This window comes from Oenanthe melanoleuca, chromosome 1A, assembly GCF_029582105.1.
Source record: "Oenanthe melanoleuca isolate GR-GAL-2019-014 chromosome 1A, OMel1.0, whole genome shotgun sequence".
Classification (NCBI taxonomy): Eukaryota; Metazoa; Chordata; class Aves; order Passeriformes; family Muscicapidae; genus Oenanthe; species Oenanthe melanoleuca.
Genome location: NC_079334.1, coordinates 68,269,790 through 68,293,565, shown reverse-complemented (window position 1 = coordinate 68,293,565; position 23,776 = coordinate 68,269,790). Strand labels below are relative to the sequence as shown.

The 23,776-nt window shown below is 39.7% G+C and overlaps 1 protein-coding gene across 1 annotated transcript in view; it reads right to left on the bottom strand.

The window, feature by feature from the left end:
* Window positions 1-23,776, bottom strand: part of TASOR2 (transcription activation suppressor family member 2) — a 47,029-nt gene that overhangs the window by 20,633 nt on the left and 2,620 nt on the right. The window contains exons 2-10 of the mRNA XM_056482070.1: window positions 16,661-16,806; window positions 13,786-13,881; window positions 12,399-12,471; window positions 10,637-10,728; window positions 9,522-9,617; window positions 5,521-5,627; window positions 3,479-3,498; window positions 1,661-1,760; window positions 12-112 (exon numbers count right to left, since the gene is read on the bottom strand). Coding sequence (XP_056338045.1) covers window positions 12-112; window positions 1,661-1,760; window positions 3,479-3,498; window positions 5,521-5,627; window positions 9,522-9,617; window positions 10,637-10,728; window positions 12,399-12,471; window positions 13,786-13,881; window positions 16,661-16,806 — 831 coding nt within the window. The remainder of the gene's footprint in view (window positions 1-11; window positions 113-1,660; window positions 1,761-3,478; window positions 3,499-5,520; window positions 5,628-9,521; window positions 9,618-10,636; window positions 10,729-12,398; window positions 12,472-13,785; window positions 13,882-16,660; window positions 16,807-23,776) is intronic.

The following is a 23,776-nucleotide window of genomic DNA, read 5'->3' as shown; positions in this document are numbered from 1 at the left end:
TTCACCCCCACCTTCATTCCCAGTGTAATTTTTTTTCCCAAATGCAGCTGCTGGCAGTTTTTTCCTCAAGTCAGACAATCCCATGACATGTTTGATGTCCAGGTTGGGAGGGCTGTGGGGAGAAAAAAACCAAAATTTCAGGTTAAGGAGAGCTGGGAGTTCTGGGGAACAACCAAAAAAAAATCTGGGAAAGGTGGAGCTTGGGAGGATCCAGTTTGGAAATCCTGGAAATCCTCAAATTCCAAATCCTGGGAATGTTTAAAGCCACGTTTGGAGCAGAAAATCCACAAATCCCAGTTTTTGGGAATATTTAAAGAAGGTTTAGAGCAGAAATTCCTCAAATCCCAACTCTTGGGAGAAGAAAATCCTCAAATCCCAGTTTTTGGGAATGTTTAAAGCCAGGTTTGGAGCAGAAATTCCTCAAATTCCAACTCCTGGGAACAGAAATTCCTCAAATCCCAGGTCCTGGGGACAAAAAAATCCCCAAATCCCAGTTTTTGGAAAAGTTTAAAGCCAAGTTTGGAGCAGAAAATCCTCAAATCCCAACTTTTAGGAATACTTAAAGCCAGGTTTAGAGCAGAAAATGCTCAAATCCCAATTTTTAGGAATACTTAAATCCAGGTTTAGAGCAGAAAATCCTCATATCCCAACTTTTAGGAATATTTAAATCCTCCAATCCCAGCTCCTTGGAGCAGAAAATGCTTCTATCCCAGTTTTTGGGGATATTTAAAACCAGGTTTAGAGCAGAAAATCCTCCAATCTCAGCTTTTAGGAATACTTAAAGTCAGGTTTGGAACAGAAAATGCTCCAATCTCAGCTTTTAGGAGTATTTAAATCCAGGTTTAGAGCAGAAAATGCTCAAATCCCAACATTTAGGAACACTTAAATCCAGGTTTAGAGCAGAAAATCCTCCAATCTCAGCTTTTAGGAATATTTAAATCCAGGTTTAGAGCAGAAAATCCTCCAATCTCAGCTTTTAGGAATATTTAAATCCAGGTTTAGAGCAAAAAATGCTCAAATCTCAGTTTTTAGGAATATTTAAATCCAGGTTTGGAGCAGAAAATGCTCAAATCCCAATTTTTAGGAATACTTAAATCCAGGTTTAGAGCAGAAAATGCTCAAATCCCAATTTTTAGGAATATTTAAATCCAGGTTTAGAGCAGAAAATCCTCATATCCCAACTTTTAGGAATATTTAAATCCTCCAATCCCAGCTCCTGGGAGCAGAAAATGCTTCTATCCCAGTTTTTGGGGATATTTAAAACCAGGTTTAGAGCAGAAGATCCTCCAATCTCAGCTTTTAGGAATACTTAAAGCCAGGTTTAGAGCAAAAAATGCTCAAATCTCAGTTTTTAGGAATATTTAAATCCAGGTTTAGAGCAGAAAATGCTCAAATCCCAATTTTTAGGAATACTTAAAGCCAGGTTTGGAGCAGAAAAAGCTCAAATCTCAGCTTTTAGGAATATTTAAATCCAGGTTTGGAGCAGAAAATGCTCAAATCCCAATTTTTAGGAATACTTAAAGCCAGGTTTGGAGCAATCTGACTTAGCAGAAGGTGTCCCCATGGAATTCTTTCCCAGGAAGAGGATTTTCTCTCCCCAGGAGCTGAGGGGGGGCAGGAAGAGGCAGAAGTGCCCAGGAGGTGCCAGGGGAGGACTCACAGCTGGGCAGGGACCGTGCGGCTGAAGCGGCTCCGCAGGGAAATCCGGCACTGAAAGTGACCCCCGATGGAGAGCTGGCCCTGCCAGGGCACAAAGGGGGCTGGGGGGGAAGGGGGAAAGGGGAAAAGGAGGGGAGAAAAGGGGAGAAAGGAAAAGAAGGGGAGAAAAGGGGAAAAGAAGGGGAAAAAAGGAGAAAAAGAAGGGGAGAAAAGGGGAAAAGAAGGGGAAAAAAGGAGAAAAAGAAGGGGAAAAAGGGGGGAAAAGAGAAAAAGAAGGGGAGAAAATGGGAAAAAAGGGGAAAAGGGAAACAGGTGAAAAGGAGGAAAGGGAAGAAAGGCAGGAAAGAGGAGGGGAAAAAGGAAAGAAGGGGAAAAGGTGGAAAGGAGGAAAAAGGGGGGAAAAAGGGGAAAAAAGGGGAAAAGAAGGGGAGAAAAGGATAAAAAAGGGGAAAAAGAAAGGGAAAAAGAAGGGGAAAAGAAGGGGAAAAGAAGGGAAAAAAGGAGAAAAAGAAGGGGAAAAGGGAAATAGGTGAAAAGGAGGAAAGGGAAGAAAGGCAGGAAAGAGGAGGGGAAAAAGGAAAGAAGGGGAAAAGGTGGAAAGGAGGAAAAGGGGGAAAAATGGGGGAAAAGGGGGAAAAAGGGAGAAAAGGGAAAAAGGAAAATTAGGGAAAAAAGGAATAAAGGGAAAAGGGGGGAAAAGGGGGAAAAAGGGGAAAAAGAAGGGGAAAAGGGAAATAAGTGAAAAGGAGGAAAGGGAAGAAAGGCAGGAAAGGGAGGAAAGAGGAAGGGAAAAAGGAAAAAGGGGAAAAGGCAGACAAGGGGGAAAAAGGGGAAAAAGGGGAAAAAGAGAAAAAAGGGGGAAAAGGAAAAGGTGGAAAAAGGGAGAAAAGGGAAAAAGGGAAAATTAGGGAAAAAGGGAATAAAGGGAAAAGGGGAGAAAAAGAGGGGAAAAGGGGAAAAAGAAGGGGAAAAGGGAAATAAGTGAAAAGGAGGAAAAAGGGAAAAGGGGAAAAAAGGGGGAAAAGAGAGGAAAGGGAGGAAAAAGGAGGGAAAAGGACAAAAGGGGGAAAAGGGAGAAAAGGGGGGGAAGGGGGAAAAAGGGGAAAAAAGGGAAAAGAAGGGAAAAAAGGGAAAAGAGGGAATAAAGGGGGGAAAAGGGGAAAAAAGAGAAAAAAGGGGAAAAAGGGGGAAAAAGGGGAAAAAATGGGGAAAAAGGGGGAAAAAGGGAAAACAAGGGTAAAGAAGGGAAAAATGGGAAAAAAAGTGGGAAAAAAGGGAAGAAGGAAAAAAGGGGAAAAGTTGGGAAAAGTTGGAAAAAGGGGAAAAAAGGGGAGTAAAGGGGGAGAAAATGGGGAGAAAAGGGGGAAAGGGGAAGAAAGAGGTAAAGGGATAAAAGGAAAAAGGGATTAAAGGAATTAAAGGGAATAAAGGAGAGAGGAGAAAAGAGGGAAAAGTGAATGGATGAACCCAAGGCCAAAATGCACAACACAAAGCAAAAAGCACAACCCCAAACCCAAAAACTACAAACCAGCCCCAAAAACCACAACTCCAAACCCCAAAAACCAGAACTCCAAACCCCAAATCCACAAGCCCAAACACAAAAACTACAATCCCCAAAATCCCAAACCCAATAATCCAACCCCAAATCCAACAGAAACCAGAACTCAAAAACCAGAACCCCAACCCCAAAATTAAAAACCCCAAAACCTCAAACCCCAAACCCCAAACTTAACAAAAACCCAGAACCTCAACCCCAAAACCCAAATCCCAAATCCAAACTCTAAATCCAAACCCCAAACCCCAAACCCAGAACTCTCACCTTGGTGGTTCTGCTCTGCTCTGCAGAAAAGACAAAAACAATAAAGAAATCAATTTTATATTAAAAAAATTAAATAAATGTTAAATATAAAAGTATAAAATAAATAATGAAGTTAATTAATAAATTAAAAAATAAAACATTCAGGGATGGGAACAGCAATAAAAGGAACATTCCCAGATGGGAAAAGAGGGGAAAATTTGGGATTAGCAATAAAAGGACATTCCCATATAGGAAAAAGGGGAAAAAAATTTGGATTAGCAATAAAAAGGAAAGAAAAAAAGGGGGGAAATGGGGAAATTTGGGATTAGCAATAAAAAGTAAAGGAAAAAAAGGGGGAAATTTGGATTAGCAATAAAAAAGAACATTCAGAGATGGGGAAATAGGGGAAAATTTGGTGTTAGCAATACAAAGGAAAGGAAAAATGGGGAAATGTTGTGATTAACAATAAAAAGGAACATTCCCACATAGGAAAAAAGGGGAAAAATAGGGAAATATTGTGATTAGCAATAAAAGGAACATTCCCACAGAGGAAAAAAGGGGAAATATTGTGATTAATAATAAAACTGAACATTCCCACATAGGAAAAAAGGGAAATGTTGTGGTTAGCACTAAAAGGAACATTCCCACATAGGAAAAAAAGGGAAAAAAGGGAAAAAAAAGGGGGAAAAAGGGGAAAAAAGGGGAAATGTGATTGGCAATAAAAAGGAACATTCCCACATAGGAAAAAAAGGGAAATGTTGTGGTTAGCATTAAAATGAGCAGTCCCACATAGGAAAAAAGTGGAAAAAAGGGAAAAAAAAGGGGAAAAAAGGGGAAAAAAAGGGGAAAAAAGGGGAAAAAAGGGGAAATGTTGTGATTAGCAATAAAAAGGAACATTCCCACATAGGAAAAAAGGGGAAATGTTGTGATTGGCAATAAAACTGAACGTTCCCACATAGGAAAAAAGGGGGAAAAAGGGAAAAAAAGGGGAAATGTTGTGATTAGCAATAAAAAGGAACATTCAGGAAAAAGGGGGAAAAAAGGGGAAATGTTGTGATTAGCAATAAAAAGGAACATTCCCACATAGGAAAAAAGGGGAAATGTTGTGATTGGCAATAAAACTGAACATTCCCACATAGGAAAAAAAGGGAAAAAAGGGAAAAAAAAGGGGGAAAAAGGGGAAAAAAGGGGAAATGTTGTGATTGGCAATAAAAAGGAACATTCCCACATAGGAAAAAAGGGGAAATGTTATGATTAACAATAAAACTGAACATTCCCACATAGGAAAAAAGGGGGAAAAAGGGGAAATGTTGTGATTAACAATAGAAAGGAACATTCCTACATAGGAAAAAAGGGGTTAGCACTAGAAGGAGCAGTCCCACATAGGAAATGTTGTGGTTAGCACTAAAAGGAACAGTCCCACATAGGAAAAAAGGGAAAAGTTGTGGTTAGCAATACAAGGAGCAGTCCCAGATAGGAAAAGGTGTGGTTAGCACTAAAAGGAGCAGTCCCACATAGGAAATATTGTGATCAGCACTAGAAGGAGCAGTCCCACACAGGAAAAAAGGGGAATATTGTGGTCAGCACTAGAAGGAGCAGTCCCAGATAGGAAAAGGTGTGGTCAGCACTAGAAGGAGCAGTCCCAGATAGGAAATGGTGTGGTTAGCACTAGAAGGAGCAGTCCCAGATAGGAAAAAAAGGGAAATATTGTGATTAGCACTAGAAGGAGCAGTCCCAGATAGGAAATGTGATTAGCACTAGAAGGAGCAGTCCCAGATAGGAAAAGCTGTGGTTAGCAATACAAGGAGCAGTCCCAGATAGGAAAAGCTGTGGTTAGCACTAGAAGGAGCAGTCCCAGATAGGAAATGCTGTGGTTAGCACTAAAAGGAGCAGTCCCAGATAGGAAAAGCTGTGGTTAGCACTAGAAGGAGCAGTCCCAGATAGGAAATGCTGTGGTTAGCAATACAAGGAGCAGTCCCAGATAGGAAAAGCTGTGGTTAGGAATACAAGGAGCAGTCCCAGAGAGGGGCAGCCACGCAGGACGAGCACGGGGAGCTGCTCACAGGGCGCTCATGGGCGGCTCGCGGCGCTGCCGGTGCAGGACGATGTACGGACACACCTGGCGGGGGCGCTCGGCAGCGCCGGCCCCGCTCACCTCGTACACGTAGTACTGGAGAGGGAGAGAGGGAGACAGGCAGGGTGGGTGGGGCTGCCACCGACACAGCACAAACACAAAAATACACAGTCCTGACCCTAAAAATACAGCCCCAAACACAAAATCACAGCCCCAAACCCAAAATCACAGCCCCAAACACAGCGCGAACACAAAAATACACAGCCCTGACCCTAAAAATACAGCACAAACCCAAAAAATACAGCCCCAAACACAGCACAAACACAAAAAATACAGCCCAAACCAAAAATACAGCCCCAAACACAGCACAAACCCAAAAAATACAGCCCCAAACACAGCACAAACACAAAAATACACAGCCCTGACCCTAAAAATACAGCACAAACCCAGAAATACAGCCCTAAACACAGCACAAACACAGCCCCAACCCCAAAAACACAGCCCAAACCCAAAAATCACAGCCCCAAACACAGCACAAACACAAAAATACACAGCCCTGACCCTAAAAATACAGCCCCAAACACAGCACAAAGCCAAAAACACAGCCCCAAACACAGCACAAAGACAAAAAATACACAGTCCTGACCCTAAAAATACAGCACAAACCCAGAAATACAGTCCCACAAACACAGCACAAAGCCAAAAAACACACAGCCCCGACCCAAAAAACACAGCCCCAAACACAGCAAACACAGCACCAACCCCAAAAATACAGCACAAACCCAAAAAACAAGCCCCAACCCTAAAATACAGCCCCAAACACAGCACAAAGCACAACCCCAAAACACAGCACAAAGCCAAAAAACACAGCCCCGACCCAAAAAATACAGCCCAAATACAAAAAAACACAACCCCAAGCCCAAAAACACAGCCCAAAAAAACACAGCACAAACCACAACCCCAACCCCAAAAACAGTCCCAAACCCAGCACAAAGCACAACCCCAATAAACCACAGCCCCAAACCCAGCACAAAGCAAAACCCCAACCCCAAAAAACACAAACACAAAAAGCACAGCCCCATAAACACAAACACAAAATGCACAACCCCAACCCAAAAATCCCCAAACAGCCCAACCCCAAAAACCACAACCCCAAACCCAAAATCTCTGACCCCAAAGAGCACGACCACAACCCCAACAAGCATAACCTCAACCCCAAAAACAACAAACCAACCCAAAAACCAGAAACCCAAACCCCAAAACCCACAACTGCAAACCCAAAATCCCCAAACACAACCATAAAAATCCCAACCCCCAAAAATGACAACCCCAAAAACCACAACCCAAACACAAAACAACCCCAACCCCAAAATCCCCAAACTCAAACACCACAACCCCAAAAATCCCAAATCCAAAAAAACCCCAACCCCAAACACCACAACCCCAATCCCAAAAATTACAACCCAAAAACCAGAACCCCAAACCCCAAAAACCAGAACCCCAAACCCCAAAAACCACACTTCACAACCCCAATCCCAAAAACTGCAAACCAACCCAAAAACCAGAAACCCAACCCCAAATTCCCAGTTTTTGGAGTTCCACCATCCCAGGTACAAGTTGAAAATTCCCAGTTTTGGAAAGCTGAAAATTCCCAGTTTTTAGGGTTCCAATCCCAGTACAAGCTGAGCATTCCCAGTTTTTTGGGTTCCAATTCCAGGTACAAGTTAAAAATTCCCAATTTTGGAAAAGTTCAAAATCCCCAGTTTTTAGGATTCCCATCCCAGCACAGCTCTAGAATTCCCATTTTTCCATGTTCCCATCCCAGTCCAAGCCCAGAATTCCCAGTTTTCTGGGTTCCCATCCCAGTACAAGTTGAGCATTCCCAATTTTTTGGGTTCCCATCCCAACACAGCTCTAGAATTCCCAGGTTTTCTGTGTTCCCATCCCAGTGCCAGCCCAGAATTCCCATTTTTCCATGTTCCCATCCCAGTCCCAGCCCAGAACTCCCATTTTTCCATATTCCCATCCCAGTCCCAGCCCAGAATTCCCATTTTTCCAGGCTCCCATCCCAGTCCAAGCCCAGAATTCCCAGTTTTCTGGGTTCCCATCCCAGTACAAGTTGAGCATTCCCAGTTTTTTGGGTTCCCATCCCAACACAGCTCTAGAATTCCCAGGTTTTCTGTGTTCCCATCCCAGTGCCAGCCCAGAATTCCCATTTTTCCAGGCTCCCATCCCAGTCCCAGCCCAGAATTCCCATTTTTCTAGGCTCCCATCCCAGTCCCAGCCCAGAATTCCCATTTTTCCAGGCTCCCATCCCACTCCAAGCCCAGAATTCCCATTTTTCCAGATTCCCATCTCAGTCCCAGCCCAGAATTCCCATTTTTCCACGTTCCCATCCCAGTACAAGTTGAGCATTCCCAGTTTTTTGGGTTCCCATCCCAGCACAGCTCTAGAATTCCCATTTTTCCAGGTTCCCATCCCAGAATTCCCATTTTTCCATGTTCCCATCCCACTCCAAGCCCAGAATTCCCATTTTTCCAGGTTCCCATCCCAGTCCAGGCCCAGAATTCCCATTTTTCCAGATTCCCATCCCAGTCCCAGCCCAGAATTCCCATTTTTCCATGTTCCCATCCCAGCCCAGCCCAGAATTCCCATTTTTCCAGGTTCCCATCCCAGAACTCCCATTTTCCCAGGCTCCCATACCAGTCCCAGCCCAGAACTCCCAGTTTTCCATGTTCCCATCCCAGTCCCAGCCCAGAATTCCCATTTCTCCAGATTCCCATCCCAGTCCCAGCCCAGAATTCCCATTTTCCCAGGCTCCCATCCCAGTCCCATTGCAGAATTCCCATTTTTCCGGGTTCCCATCCCACTCCAAGCCCAGAATTCCCATTTTTCCAGATTCCCATCCCAGTCCAGGCCCAGAATTCCCATTTTTCCATATTCCCATCCCAGTCCCAGCCCAGAACTCCCATTTTTCCATGTTCCCATCCCACTCCCAGCCCAGAATTCCCATTTTTCCAGGTTCCCATCCCAGTCCCAGACCAGAACTCCCATTTTTCCAGGCTCCCATCCCAGTACTGCTCTAGAATTCCCATTTTTTTTGTTCCCATCCCAATACAAGCTGAGCATTCCCATTTTTCAGATTCCCATCCCAGAATTCCCATTTTTCCATGTTCCCATCCCAGTCCCAGCCCAGAATTCCCATTTTCCCAGGTTCCCATCCCAGTGCCAGCCCAGAATTCCCATTTTTCCATGTTCCCATCCCAGTGCCATCCCAGAATTCCCATTTTTCCATGTTCCCATCCCAGAATTCCCATTTTTCCATGTTCCCATCCCAGTCCCAGCCCAGAATTCCCCCATTTTTCCATGTTCCCATCCCAGTGCCAGCCCAGAATTCCCATTTTTCCAGATTCCCATCCCAGTCCCAGCCCAGAATTCCCATTTTTCCACGTTCCCATCCCAGTACAAGTTGAGCATTCCCAGTTTTTTGGGTTCCCATCCCAGCACAGCTCTAGAATTCCCATTTTTCCAGGTTCCCATCCCAGAATTCCCATTTTTCAGTGTTCCCATCCCAGTCCAAGCCCAGAATTCCCATTTTTCCATGTTCCCATCCCAGTCCCAGCCCAGAACTCCCATTTTCCCAGGCTCCCATCCCAGTCCCAGGCCAGAATTCCCATTTTTCCATATTCCCATCCCAGTCCCAGCCCAGAATTCCCATTTTTTCCAGGCTCCCATCCCAGAACTCCCAGTTTCCCGTGTTCCCATCCCAGTCCCAGCCCAGAATTCCCATTTTTCCGTGTTCCCATCCCAGTGCCATCCCAGAATTCCCATTTTTCCAGGTTCCCATCCCACTCCAAGCCCAGAATTCCCATTTTTCCAGGTTCCCATCCCAGAATTCCCATTTTTTCCAGGTTCCCATCCCAGAATTCCCATTTTTCCAGGCTCCCATCCCAGTGCCATCCCAGAATTCCCAGTTTCCCAGTCCCACACCTGGCTGCTGCAGGATGTCTGGCTGGACACGTGGCAGTCGTAGCCCGGGGAGGGACAGGCACAGGTTGAGCTCTCAGAGATGGATCTGACCTTCCCCTGCACCAAAAACACCCAAAAAAATGAAAATTCCCAACTGGAATTCCCAGCAATTGGGAATTGAAAAGCAGAATTATGGGAAGCAAAAAGTTCAGAGAGAAATTCCCAATTCCCATTGAAAATCCAAGGAAAAATTGGGGGGCAAAATCCTCAAATCTCCCAAAATTCCTGAAAATTCAAGGAAAAATTGGGGGAAAAAACCCTCAAAGCTCCCAAAATTCCTCAGAGTCCAAGGAAATAGTGGGGGGAAAAAAATGCTCAAATCTCCCAAAATTCCTGAAAATTCAAGGAAAAATTGGGGGAAAAAAACCCCTCAAACCTCCCAAAATTCCTGAAAATCCAAGGAAAAATTTGGATTTTGATTTTACATCCCAGCAGAATTATGGGCAGCAAAATGTTCATAGAGAAATTTCCAGTTTCAGGAATTTGGGGTTGGAATCAGCTCCAGTGGGAAAGAATCAGGAAAAATGGGGGAAAAAATCCTCAAATCCCAAAATTCCTGAAAATCCAAGGAAAAATTGGGGGAAAAAAATCACTCAAACCACCCAAAATTCCTGAAAATTCAAGGAAAAATTGGGGGGAAAAAATTCTCAAACCTCCCAAAATTCCTAAAAATTCAAGGAAAAATTGGGGGAAAAAATCACTCAAACTTCCCAAAATTCCTGAAAATCCAAGGAAAAATTGGGGGGAAAAAATTCTCAAACCTCCCAAAATTCCTCAGAATCCAAGGAAAAATTGGGGGGGAAAAAAAAACTCTCAAATCTCCCCAAATTTCTGAAAATCCAAGGAAAATTTTGGGGAAAAAAATCACTCAAACCACCCAAAATTCCTGAAAATTCAAGGAAAAATTGGGGGAAAAAATCACTCAAACCTCCCAAAATTCCTGAAAATTCAAGGAAAAATTGGGGAAAAAAATTCTCAAACTTTCCAAAATTTCTGAAAATCCAAGGAAAAATTTGGATTTTGATTTTACATCCCATCAGAATAATTTGCAATAAAAGAAAAACTTGGAATTTTACCTTGATGAGTTTACAAATGACAATGTATCCTGATTTTTTGTGGTGCCAAGGTCTGGGCTGCAGGCAGTCAGAATATTTGGAAATGTAAACCCCTGGGAAAGCAAAAGAATGGAAATTATTTGGGATCAGGAAAGTTATTCCCAAAAAAATTCTGAAAAAGGTACCAAAAGAAAATTAGAAATATTCCCAGAAAATCAGTTATTGGGTCATAAAGGTTGTTAATATTCCCAAAAAATGAGAAATAATCCCAGGAAATGAGAAATATTCAATGAAAGTGAGAAATACCACCCCCAAAATGAGAAAAAATCCCAGAAAATTAAGAATATTCCCAGGAAATGGGAAATATTCCCCTCAAAATTAGAAATGTTCCCAAAAAATTAGAAATATTTCTAGAAAAGGAGGAATATTCACAGAAATTGAGAAATATTCACAGGAAATGAGAAATATTCACAGAAAATGATAAATAGTCCAAGAAAATAAGTTATTGAGTGATAAAGGTTGTTAATGTTCATAGAAAATGAAAAATGTTCCCAGAAAATGAGAAATATTCCCCAAAAATTAGAAATATTTCCAAAAAATGAGAAATATTCCCCCAAAAATGAGAAATGTGCCCAGAAAATGAGAAATATTCCCAGAAAATGAGAATTATCCCCAGAAAATGAGAATTATTCCCAAAAAAATGAAAAAAGATCCCCAAAAAATGAAAAAAAAAATTCCCAAAAAATGAAAAAAATTCCCCAAAAATAAGGAATATTCCAAATCATGAGGAATACTCACAAAAAAAATCAATTTTTCTAGTGAAAAAAGTTGTTAATAACCCTAGAAAATGAAAAATATTCCCAAAAATGAGAAATTTTCCTAAAAAAAAGAGAAATATTCCTAAAAATGATAAATATTCCCAGGAAATGAGGAAGAAATCCCAGGAAATTATAAATATTCCCCAAAAATGAGAAATATTCCCCAAAAAATGAGAAAAAAACCACAGAAAATCAGTTTTTGTGCTGAAAAATGTTGCAATATTCCCCAAAAAATGAGAAATATTCTTAGTAAATAAGAAATATTCTCAGAAAATGAAAAATATTCCCCAAAAATGAGAAATACACCCCAAAAAATTAGAAATATTTCCAGAAAATCACTTTTTGTAGTGACTAAAGTTGTTACTAACTCCAGAAAATAAGAAATAGTCCTTAAAAAAATGAGAAATATTCCCAAAAAATGAAAAATATTCCCCAAAAATGAGAAATATTCCTAAAAAATTGAGAAATACTCCCAGAAAATGAGAAATAATCCCAGAAAATGAGGAAGAAATCCCAGGAAATGAGAAATAATCCCCAAAAAATGAGGAATATTCCCCAAAACATGAGAAAAATTCCCAGAAAATGACAAAAAAATCACAGAAAATGATAAAAAATTCACAGAAAATGACAAAAAATTCACAGAAAATCAGTTTTTGTGCTGACAAATGTTGCAATATTCCCCAAAAAAATGAGAAATATTCCTAGGAAATGAGAAATAGTCCCAGAAAATGAAAAATATTCCCAAAAAATGAGAAATATTCCCTAAAAAAATCAGTTATTAGCAAGAAAAAAAGCCAGGATTGAAGATCTGAAGGAATTGTGACATCTCCATCCAAAAAAATGGAATTTTCCATGGGATTTTTGCAGAAAAAATAAAGTTTTGGCTTTTTTTGGAAGGAGTTGGTGATTCCAGAATGGGAATTGGATTGAATTTGGAATTTTGAATTTTGAATTTTGGATTTTACCTTTGGCTGGATCCCCCAGAGTGGAAATGGAGCTGCTGTTCACACGGAGCCCACTCTGACAAACTTCCTTTGCCTGCAAGAAAAAAAATATTTTTCTAATTTTTTCCAGGATTAGGGAAAAAAAAGCTGGCTGGAAAAAAAATTTGATTGCGGTGGAAGTGAATTATTGAGCATTAAAATCATAAAAAATTGAGGTATAAGGGAAATTGAATAAAAAATCCACAGGGAAAATCAGAATTAAAAGGGGATTTCCAGTGGATTCTCAGATTTTTATTAAATCAAATTAATAAAGTAGCATTAAAAGAAAATTTCCAGTGGATTCTCAGATTTTCCCAAATTCCAGGGAATAAATAAATAAATTATAATTAAAATTAATTTCCAGTGGATTCCCTGATTTTCCCAAAAATCACAACAATAAATCATTATTAAATGGGGATTTTCAGTGGATTCCCAAATTTTCCCCCAAATCCAATGAATAAATCTTAATTAAAATTGAATTTCCAGTGGGATTTTCTGATTTTCCCAAAAATCCCAGAAGAAATCACCACTAAATGAGAATTTCCAGTGGATTCACACACTTAAAAAAAATCCCAAGAATTATCATTAAAAATGAATTTCCAGTGGGTTCCCAGATTTTCACTAAATCCAAGGAATAAATAAATTATAATTAAAAGTGAATTTCCAGTTGATTCCCTGATCCTCCCAAAAACTAAAGAATAAATAAATAATCATTAAAAGAAAATTTCCAATGGATTCCTTAATTTTCCCAAAATCCAAGGAATAAATAAATCAGCATTAAAAAGGATTTTCCAATGGATTCCCTGATTTTCCCAAAATCCCAAGAATAAATCTTAATTAAAAGAGAATGTCCAGTGGATTCCCAGATTTTCCCAAAATCTAAACAAGAAATAAATAATCATTAAAATTGAATTTCCAGTGGATTTTCTGATTTTCACTAAATCCAAGGAATAAATAAATCATAATTAAAAGTGAATTTCCAGTGAATTCCCTGATTCTCCCAAAATAAATTATCATAAAAAGGGAATTTCCAGTGGATTTCCTGATTCTCCCAAAATCTAAACAAGAAATAAATAATCATTAAAAGAAAATTTCCAATGGATTCCTTGATTTTCCCAAAATCCAAGGAATAAATAAATCAGCATTAAAAGGGAATTTCCAGTGAATTCCCAGATTTCCCCCAAACCCAATGAATAAATCTTAATTAAATTTGAATTTCCAGCAGAAATTCCCTGATTTTCACCCCACCAGGAGCTGTTTCCAGATGGAATTTTTTGGGAATTCAACCAGGCAATCTCCTGGGTTTTGATGGGATAAAAAGCAGGGATTTGATGCTAAATTTGGGTAAAAAAAAGCAATTTTTGGTTACCTCTTCCTCTTTCTCAAAGAGCAGAAATGCAAAAGTTTCCTGCAGCTCCTCCTGGCTGTATCCAGCAGCTTCCTTGGCTTGGGCAAAAGCTCGAAGCTGCAAAAAAAAAAATTTGGAATTTTTTGGAATCATCACAGAAAAAAAATTTCACACTTATTTTCCAAGATCAGGGAAAAAAAAAAAAAAAAAAAAAAAAAAAAAAAGCTGAATCTGAAAAAAAAAATTAAAAATTATCTGAATTATCTGAATCAAATTTAATTGTTGATCCTTAAAATCACCAAAATTGAGGTATAAGGGAAAATGAAACACAAAATTTGTGAAAATTGTGAAAAAATTTTGTTATGAATTGTGAAAATTCCTCAGGGGAGGAAGCAGAGCTGGAGCTGATTCCACAAGGACTCCTCAAAAAAACAGAAGGAGGATGGGATTTTGAAGAATCCCACCTTTATTTTTGCTTGTTTTGGTTTTAGAACTCACAGGCAAATTAAAAAATTATTCCTGATTTTTTTTTTTTTTTTTTTTTTTTTAAATCCAGCTCCCAGAGGGATTATCCAAGATTTAGGCAGGATTTTCACCCTTTTCCAGGTTGGATTTTTTTTTAAGATTCTTTCCAACCTAAATCATTTTGTGATCCTGAAATTTTTAATTTTTTTTAAATCCCTGACAACCACAATGGAGATTTTTATTCCCAGAGAGCACAGCCTGCTTTGTATGGCAAGGAAAATGGGAATGGGGGATTTGGGATTCCAAAAGTGGGAATGTGGGGGTTTGAAAAGTGGGAATGAAGGGACTGGAAAAGTGGGAATGAAGGGACTGGAAAAGTGGGAATGTGGTGATGAAGGAATTTTGAAAAGTGGGGATGTGGGGTTTAAAAAGTGGGAATGAAGGAATTTTGAAAATGGGATGTGGGGATTTGAAAAGTGGGGATGAAGGGATTTGAAAAGTGGGAATGTGAGGATGGAGGGATCTTAAAAGTGGAAATGAAAGGATTCTGAAAGTGGGAATGAAGGAATTTAAAAACTGGGAATGTGAGAATTAAGAGAATTAAAAAGTGGGAATGAAGTAATTTTGAAAGTGGGAATGTGAGGATGAAGGGATTTTAGAAGGGGGAATGAAAGGATTCTAAAGTGGAAAAAAGGAATTTGAAAAGTGGGAATGTGGGAATGAAGAGATTTAAAAAGTGGGAAAGTGGAGATGAAGGGATTTAAAAAGTGGGAATAAGGAATTTTGAAAGTGGGAATATGAGGATGAAGGGATGTGAAAAGTGGGGCTGAAAGGATTTTGGAAGTGGGAATGTGGGGATTTGAAAAATGGGAATGTAGGGATTTGAAAAGTGGGAATAAAGGGATTTGGAAAGCTGGGAATGAGGGGATTTAAAACGTGGGAATGAGGAGATGCAGGGATTTTGAAAATGGGAATGTGGGAATGAAGGGACTTGAAAAGCAGGAATTAAGGAATTTTGAAAATGGGATGTGGGGATTTGAAAAGTGGGAATGTGAGGATGAAGGGATCTTAAAAGTGCAAATGAAAGGATTCTAAAAGTGGGAATGAAGGAGTTTAAAAACTGGGAATGTGAGAATGAAGGGATTTAAAAAATGGGAATGTGGGGATGAAGAGATTTTAGAAATGGGAATGAAAGGAATAAAAGTGGAAATGAAGGAATTTGAAAAGTGGGAATGTGGGAATGAAGGGATTCGACAAGTGGGGCTGAAAGGATTTTGGAAGTGGGAATGTGGGGATGATGGGATTTGAAAACTGGGATTGTGGGAATGATGGGATTTTGAAAGTGGAAATGAAAGGATTCTAAAAGTGGAAATGAAGGAATTCAAAAAGTGGAGATGAAAGGATTTTGAAAGTGAGAATGTGGGGATGATGGGATTCTAAAAGTGGGAATGTGGGAATGAAGGAATTTTGAAAATGGGATGTGGGGATTTGAGAAGTGGGGATTTAGAAGTGGGAATGTGGGGATAAAAGGATTTTAGAAGTGGGAATGTGGGGATTTGAAAAGTGAGAATGAAGGGATTTTTAAAAAGGGAATGTGGGGATGAAGGGATTTTGAAAGGGGAAATGAAGGAATTTGAAAAGTGGGAATGTGGGGATTTAAAAAGTGGGAATGTGAGGATGAAGAGATTTTAGAAGTGGGAATGAAAGGATTCTAAAAGTGGGAATGAAGGAATTTAAAAAGTGGGAATGTGGAAACAAAGGAATTTGAAAAGGAAATTAAGGGATTTGAAAAATGGGAATGTGAGGATGAAGGGATTTTGAAAACAGGAATGTGGGAATTTTGAAAGTGGGAATGAAGGGATTTTGAAAGTGGGAATGAGGGTATTTAAAAAGTGGGAATGTGGGGATGAAGTGATTTTGAAAATGGGAATGAAAGGAATTTTGATAGTGGGAATGAAGGGATGAAGGGATTTGAAAAATGGGAATGAAGGAATTTGAAAAGTGGGATTAAAGGATTTGAAAATGGGAATGTGGGGATTTGAAAAGTGGGAATGTGAGGATGAAGGAATTTTGGAAGTGGGAATGTGAGGATATTTAAAGTGGTCCAGGCAGCTGGGGAAAAAAAGGTTAAAACCAAAAAAAAAGGCTGAAGGCAGAGAAATCCCAAAATTCTTCCTTGAGCTCACTCAGCAGAAATGCAACCCATGGGAGGGAATTCCCCCAATCCCAAAGGAATTCTGGAATTCCCAAAGCTCTTTTGCCTGCATAGATTTTTTTATTCCTGACTGGGATGGAAGTGCAAGGAAGGGGAAAAAAATCAGGAATTGCAAGAGGGACTCTATGAAGCAGAGCTGAAAACTAAAAAAAATAAAATCAGATTTTCTAGAAATCTGCCTAAAAAAATATTTTTTCTTAGAAATTCCAGGCTTACCTCACTCAGGAAAAGATCATTTTCCACCAGGATGGCTTTGCTGTACTGGAATCCTTGCTGGGAGGTGGAGTCCAGGTAGGAGCTCTGCAGCAGGGCCACAGCTCTCTGCAAAAGGGAATTTGGGTCTTCTGATTCCACAGCCAAACCTGCAGGGAAAAAAAAGAATATTCTGTTTGGGAATTCCTCCAAATCTGAAATTTTGGGAGTTAAAAGATTCTTTGGGAAGGGGGGTCCAGGCTACTTGGTCATGTCAGGGTTTTCCAACAAAAATGAAAATAAAAATCTGGAGTAAGTGGCAAAAGTAAAATAATTGATCAATAATTATTGAAAAAATTTGCTTTATTCTCTGCAAAAGGGAATTTGGGTCCTCTGATTCCACAGCCAAACCTGCAGGGAAAAAAATGAATATTCTGTTTGGGAATTCCTCCAAATCTGAAATTTTGGGAGTTAAAAGATCCTTTGGGAAGAAGGATTCAAGCTACTGGTTTATCTCAGGGTTTTCCAACAAAAAGGAAAATAAAAATCTGGAGTAAGTGACAAAAGTAAAATAATTGATCAATAATTATTGAATAAATTTGCTTTATTCTCTGCAAAAGGGAATTTGGCTCCTCTGATTCCACAGCCAAACCTGCAGGGAAAAAACATGAATATTTCATTTGGGAATTCTTCTAAATCTGAAATTTTGGGAATTAAAAGATCCTTTGGGAAGGGGGGTCCAGGCTACTTGGTCATGTCAGAGTTTTCCAACAAAAATGAAAATAAAAATCTGGAGTAAGTGGCAAAACTAAAATAATTTATCAGTAATTGATTAATTAATAAATTGGTTTTATTCATCAGATTTTCCAGATCCCAAACTGAGGGGTTGATAATTATTTTTGAGGGTAAATTTGAATTATTTAGGTGTTTTCCTCCCCTTAATTAAAAAGAAGGAAAAATCAAATCATTCCTCTCAAATTCTTCCAGGTGAAAAAAATTATTCCCAAACTTAAGAGTTTGATCCTGTTTTTAAAGTAAATTAGAATAATTTTGGTGTTTTCGTCCCCTTAATTAAAAAAAATAAAATAGTGCCTTTTTATTTCTCTCAAATTCTTCCAGGAGAAAAAAATTATTTCCAAGCTGAGAGTTTGATCCTGGTTTTAAAGGTAAATTTGAATAATTTTGGTCTTTTCCTCCAAAAATTCAACTAAAAAAAGGAAAAATCAAATTATTCCTTGTGTTAATTTTTATTCCTCTCAAATTATTTCCAGGAGAAAAAAAATATTTCCAAACACAAACTTTGATCCTGTTTTTATGGCTAAATTTGAATAATTTTTTATGTTTTCCTCCCTTTAATTAAAATAATCAAATATTTCCTTTTATTCCTCTTAAATTATTCCAACAGAAAAATAAAATATTTCCAGTCTGAGAGTTTGATCCTATTTTTATGGGTAAATTTGAGTAATTTTTGTGTTTTCCTCCTCTTAATTAAAAAAAAAAAATTCAAATAGTTACTTTTGTCAATTTTTATTCCTCTCAAATTCTTCCAGGAGAAAAAAAAAAAGAGATTAATTTAAGAAATAGGGAAAATAACATAAATTATTATAATAATAATAAATAAATAAATAACTAAATTGTTAATAATAATTACTGAAAATAAAATAAATAAATTGGGTGGTTTAAACTGATTTTTTTTTTTTTAAGTTTGTACTTTCAGGTTGAGCAGGGAAAAAAAAATCCAGATGAAGAAAAAAATGTGGAGGAATCTAAAAATGATCCAAGAATTTCAAAATGATCCAAGAAAAACAGAGCTGGTCAGGATGGAAATTTGGAGCACATAAAGGAAAGTTTTGGAAGAATATTTTTCTACTTTAAACTTTTTTTTGGGTCTTTTGTGCCTTTTTAAATTATTTTTAAATTATTTTTTAAATTTAATTTTACATTTCCTGCTTTTAGGAATCCTTGGAATTAAGGGAGAAAAGCAGATTAAGAGCAGAAAAATGGGAAATAAAGGAAAAATGGAAACTAAAAAAAGGAAATAAATGGATTTTCCAGCTCTTTTTCAGCATCATATCTAATGAGGAGAGGAAAAGTTCATTTTGCTCAATTTTTTTGCATTTTTTTTTCCTGTGTTTCCTGCATTCAGAGCTCAGACTTTTCAATGGAAATTCTAAATCCCATGGAAATTCTAAATTTTCAGGGAATTCTAAATCCCAGCTCAGCTCAAAGGATCAAACACAACCTCCCTCTTTTTTTTTTTTTTTTTTTTTTAATGCTGGAGCACTACAACTTTTTCTGGAAAATATCAGATATTTTCAGGGATAAAAGTTTAAAAAACATGGAAAACTCCTGGGAATCCAACAAAAAATCCAAGAATTTGGCAGGTGATCACTTTAATATTTTTTCCTCCATGCAGCTTCGAAATAAAAATAGAAAAAAAGGGGAAAAATAATAGAAAATAATTTAAAAATGAAGAAATTAATGAGAGAAAACTGAGCCCAAGTGGCTGCACCCCCTCAGTTCCCTCCTGGATTTAGGGATGTGTCCAGATCATAAGGAAAAAAAATTCCCAGAAAAAAATTCCCAAATCCTGGCACATGCCAGGGCAGGAGCAGAAGGTGAAAGTGAAAGTGGCCAAGGCAGAAGGAAAAGTGAAAGTGAGAAACTTGGGAATGGCAATGGATCTGTGGGGAAAAACTTGGGAATGAGAAACCTGGGAATGAGAAACCTGGGAATGAGAAACCTGGGAATGAGAAACTTGGGACCATGGGGAAAAACTTGGGAATGAGAAACTTGGGAATGGCAGAAGGAAAAGTGAAAGTGAGAAACTTGGGACCATGGGGAAAAACTTGGGAATGAGAAACCTGGGAATGAGAAACTTGGGAATGAGAAACTTGGGAATGGCAGTGGAACCATGGGGAAAAACTTGGGAATGAGAAACTTGGGAATGGCACTGGATCCATGGGGAAAAACTTGGGAATGAGAAACTTGGGAATGGAAAACTTGGGAATGGCAGTGGAACCATGGGGAAAACTTGGGAATGAGAAACTTGGGAATGAGAAACTTGGGAATGGCAGTGGATCCATGGGGAAAAACTTGGGAATGAGAAACTTGGGAATGAGAAACCTGGGAATGAGAAACTTGGGAATGGCAATGGATCCATGGGGAAAAACTTGGGAATGAGAAACCTGGGAATGGCACAGGATCCATGGGGAAAAACTTGGGAATGAGAAACTTGGGAATGGCACTGGATCCATGGGGAAAAACTTGGGAATGAGGAACTTGGGAATGAGAAACTTGGGAATGGCAGTGGATCCATGGGGAAAAACTTGGGAATGAGAAACTTGGGAATGGCACTGGATCCATGGGGAAAAACTTGGGAATGAGAAACTTGGGAATGAGGAACTTGAGAATGGCAGTGGATCCATGGGGAAAAACTTGGGAATGAGAAACTTGGGAATGGAAAACTTGGGAATGGCAGTGGATCCATGGGGAAAAACTTGGGAATGAGGAACTTGGGAATGAGAAACTTGGGAATGGCAGTGGATCCATGGGGAAAAACTTGGGAATGAGAAACCTGGGAATGAGAAACTTGGGAATGGCACAGGATCCATGGGGAAAAACTTGGGAATGAGAAACTTGGGAATGAGAAACCTGGGAATGAGAAACTTGGGAATGGCAATGGATCCATGGGGAAAAACTTGGGAATGAGGAACTTGGGAATGGCAATGGATCCATGGGGAAAAACTTGGGAATGAGAAACTTGGGAATGGCAATGGATCTGTGGGGAAAAACTTGGGAATGAGAAACCTGGGAATGAGAAACCTGGGAATGGCAGTGGATCCATGGGGAAAAACTTGGGAATGAGAAACCTGGGAATGAGAAACCTGGGAATGAGAAACTTGGGAATGAGAAACTTGGGAATGACACAGGATCCATGGGGAAAAACTTGGGAATGAGAAACTTGGGAATGAGAAACTTGGGAATGGCAGTGGATCCATGGGGAAAAACTTGGGAATGAGAAACTTGGGAATGGCAGTGGATCCATGGGGAAAAACTTGGGAATGAGAAACTTGGGAATGGCACAGGATCCATGGGGAAAAAACTTGGGAATGGCACTGGATCCATGGGGGAAAACTTGGGAATGAGCAACTTGGGAATGAGAAACTTGGGAATGGCAATGGATCCATGGGGAAAAACTTGGGAATGAGAAACTTGGGAATGAGAAACTTGGGAATGGCAATGGATCCATGGGGAAAAACTTGGGAATGAGGAACTTGGGAATGAGAAACTTGGGAATGGCAATGGATCCATGGGGAAAAACTTGGGAATGAAAAACTTGGGAATGAGAAACTTGGGAATGGCAGTGGAACCATGGGGAAAAACTTGGGAATGAGAAATGAGAAACTTGGGAATGGCAGTGGATCCATGGGGAAAAACTTGGGAATGAAAAACTTGGGAATGAGAAACTTGGGAATGCCACACAGGAAAATTAAAAATCTTAGGAATGGCAGTGGATCCATGGGGAAAAGTCAGGGAAAACTTGGGAATGGTTATGGATCTGTGAGGAAAAATTTGGGAATGAGAAATTTGGGTAACTAAGGAAAGTGAGAAACTTGGGAAATTGCACTGAATCCATGGGGAAAAGTCAGGGAATGAGAAACTTGGGAATGGCAGTGGATCCATGGGGAAAAACTTGGGAATGAGAAACTTGGGATAGCACTGGATCTGTGGGACAAAACCTGGGAATGAGAAAACTGGGAATGGCACCAAATCCGTGAGGAAAAGTCAGGGAAGGAAAAACCTGGGAATGGCACTGGATCTGTGGGGAAAAACTTGGGAATGAGAAACTTGGGAATGGCATTGGATCCATGGGAAAAAACTTGGGAATGGCAATGGATCCATGGAGAAAAATTTGGGAATGGCAATGGATCTGTGAGGAAACTCAGAGAAACTTGGGAATGGTACCTGATCCATGGGGAACAGTCAGAGGAGGAGAAAGCTGGGAATGGCTCTGGATCTGTGGGACAAAACCTGGGAATGAGAAACTTGGGAATGGCACTGGATCCATGGGGAAAAACTCAGGGAATGAGAAACTTGGGAGTGGCAGTGGATAGGTGGGACAAAAACTGGGAATGGCACTGGATCCATGGGGAAACTCAGAGAAACTTGGGAATGGTAAACATGGAACTGGAAACTTGGGAATGACACTGGATCTGTGGGACAGAACCTAAGAATGACAAACCTGGGAATGGCACCAAATCCATGAGGAAAATTCAGTGAAGCAAAAACATGGGAATGGCACGGGATCCATGGAAAAAACCTTGGGAATGGCAGGCAGAAACTTGGGAATGGCACTGGATCCACTGGGAAACTCAGGGAATGAGAAACTTGGGAATGGCAGTGGATCCATGGGGAAAACGCAGGGAATGGGATCGGACAGCATGGACAGCACAGAACTGGAAAATCCAGAGGGGATTATCCCTGCCCTGAAATCTTTGGGAATTCCCAGCCTGTCCTGCTGAATTCCCACCCTTTTAGCATGGAATTCATCCAGGCACTTCTGCAGCCACGGGCTCCCAAAATCCAGGATTTTCCTTTGGCTCATCCCTTTTTTTCTGGGATTTCTGGATGGTCTCAGCACTCAGCAACTTCCAAGAAGTCTTCCCAGCCCAGGAGGAAAACTCCAGATTTTGGAAGTGCAGAATTTGCTTGTTTCTTACTCCTTAACCTTAAATTTGAGCAGTGTTCCCTGCAGACATTTGGATGTTAGCAAATCCTTAAAATTCCATGATCCAGCAATTTTCCTGGCTTGATCCCAAAGTTGGAATATTGGGAATCATCAGCAGGATCAGCTCTGGCACCACCACAAACCACATCCCACTGTGGATTTACACCAAATATTTGAGATAAATCCAGGAACTTTTTATCCTGATTTGAGTATCCCAAAAAACACTTTGTGTTCTTTCCTTAGAATCATTTTTCCCAAATTCCTTTCAATTCAAATTCTTCCCATCCCAATTTCCTCCTTTCCCTGTGGGAGATCTCCCAGAAAAACCAAATTCTCCCCCTGGATGATTCCAAGATTTTTCTTTTTCCAACTCATCCCACTCCTGTTTGCTGAGTGTCCTACTGGGAATAAAAATTTTAGGAAAAATTGGATATTTTTAGGAAAAAAAGCATCAGAAGAGGTTGCCCAGGGCCCTGGAGGGATTTAAAAGCTGCAAGTGACACTTGGGGACATCAGTGGTGGCCTTGGGAATGGCTGGATTGCATTTCTGAGGGTTTTTCCAACATCTTTGTGCTGTATTTAATTCAAGGTGGCTGGTTTGGATTTTCAATTCCCTTTGGGATTTAAAAAACCTGGGAATGAGAGTATGGAGGCTGCAGGATGTTTTTTAAGGGCATAACAGGATTTATTTGGATGGTTTGGGGTTGAAAATTTGGATTTTTAGGTGCTGCAGGGAATTTCTGGCATCTCTTCAGCTCAGATTTGAGCTCACAGCAAAATCCAAATCCCTTTGGATGGGAATTTTAGGGAATTTTATTAATTTCCTCACAGGAAGAGAAGTTGATGTTCCTTAATTATGTTAAAAAAAACCCACAACCAAGTTCTTTGTGTCATCAGAAATTGCAACAAATTTGGTGTTTCCAAATTCCCACTTGGACATGGCTCCAAAAAAAAAATTCCTGCAAAAAGAAATGTTTCACCCAGGAGGGAAAATTCTGAAATTATGGAGCCTCTCTTGCTGCAACAGCAAATGGAAAAATTAAGGGAAAAAAAACTTGGGAGGATGAGAATTTAGAGGAAAAATTAAAGCAAAAAGAAAACCTTGGGAGGTTCAGGCAGGATGAGAAGTTGGAAGAAAAATAAGGAAAAAAAAACCCTTGGGAGGATGAGAAGTTGGAATTTTCCCTCTGGAAATTTTTGTCCATCCCTGGCTGGACAAAGCCACATCTGCCTCACTCTGATGAAAAAATCTTCATCTAAAATCCTTCCAAATGCCATTTTTTTTTTTTTTATTTTACCACCTCCCTCCTGCTCCTCTCAGCTGCTCACAAATTTTAAAATGTTGCACACATTAATTCATCAAAATCAGCTCGTGCTGCCTTTTATCTCAGGAATTTTTATGCCAAAAC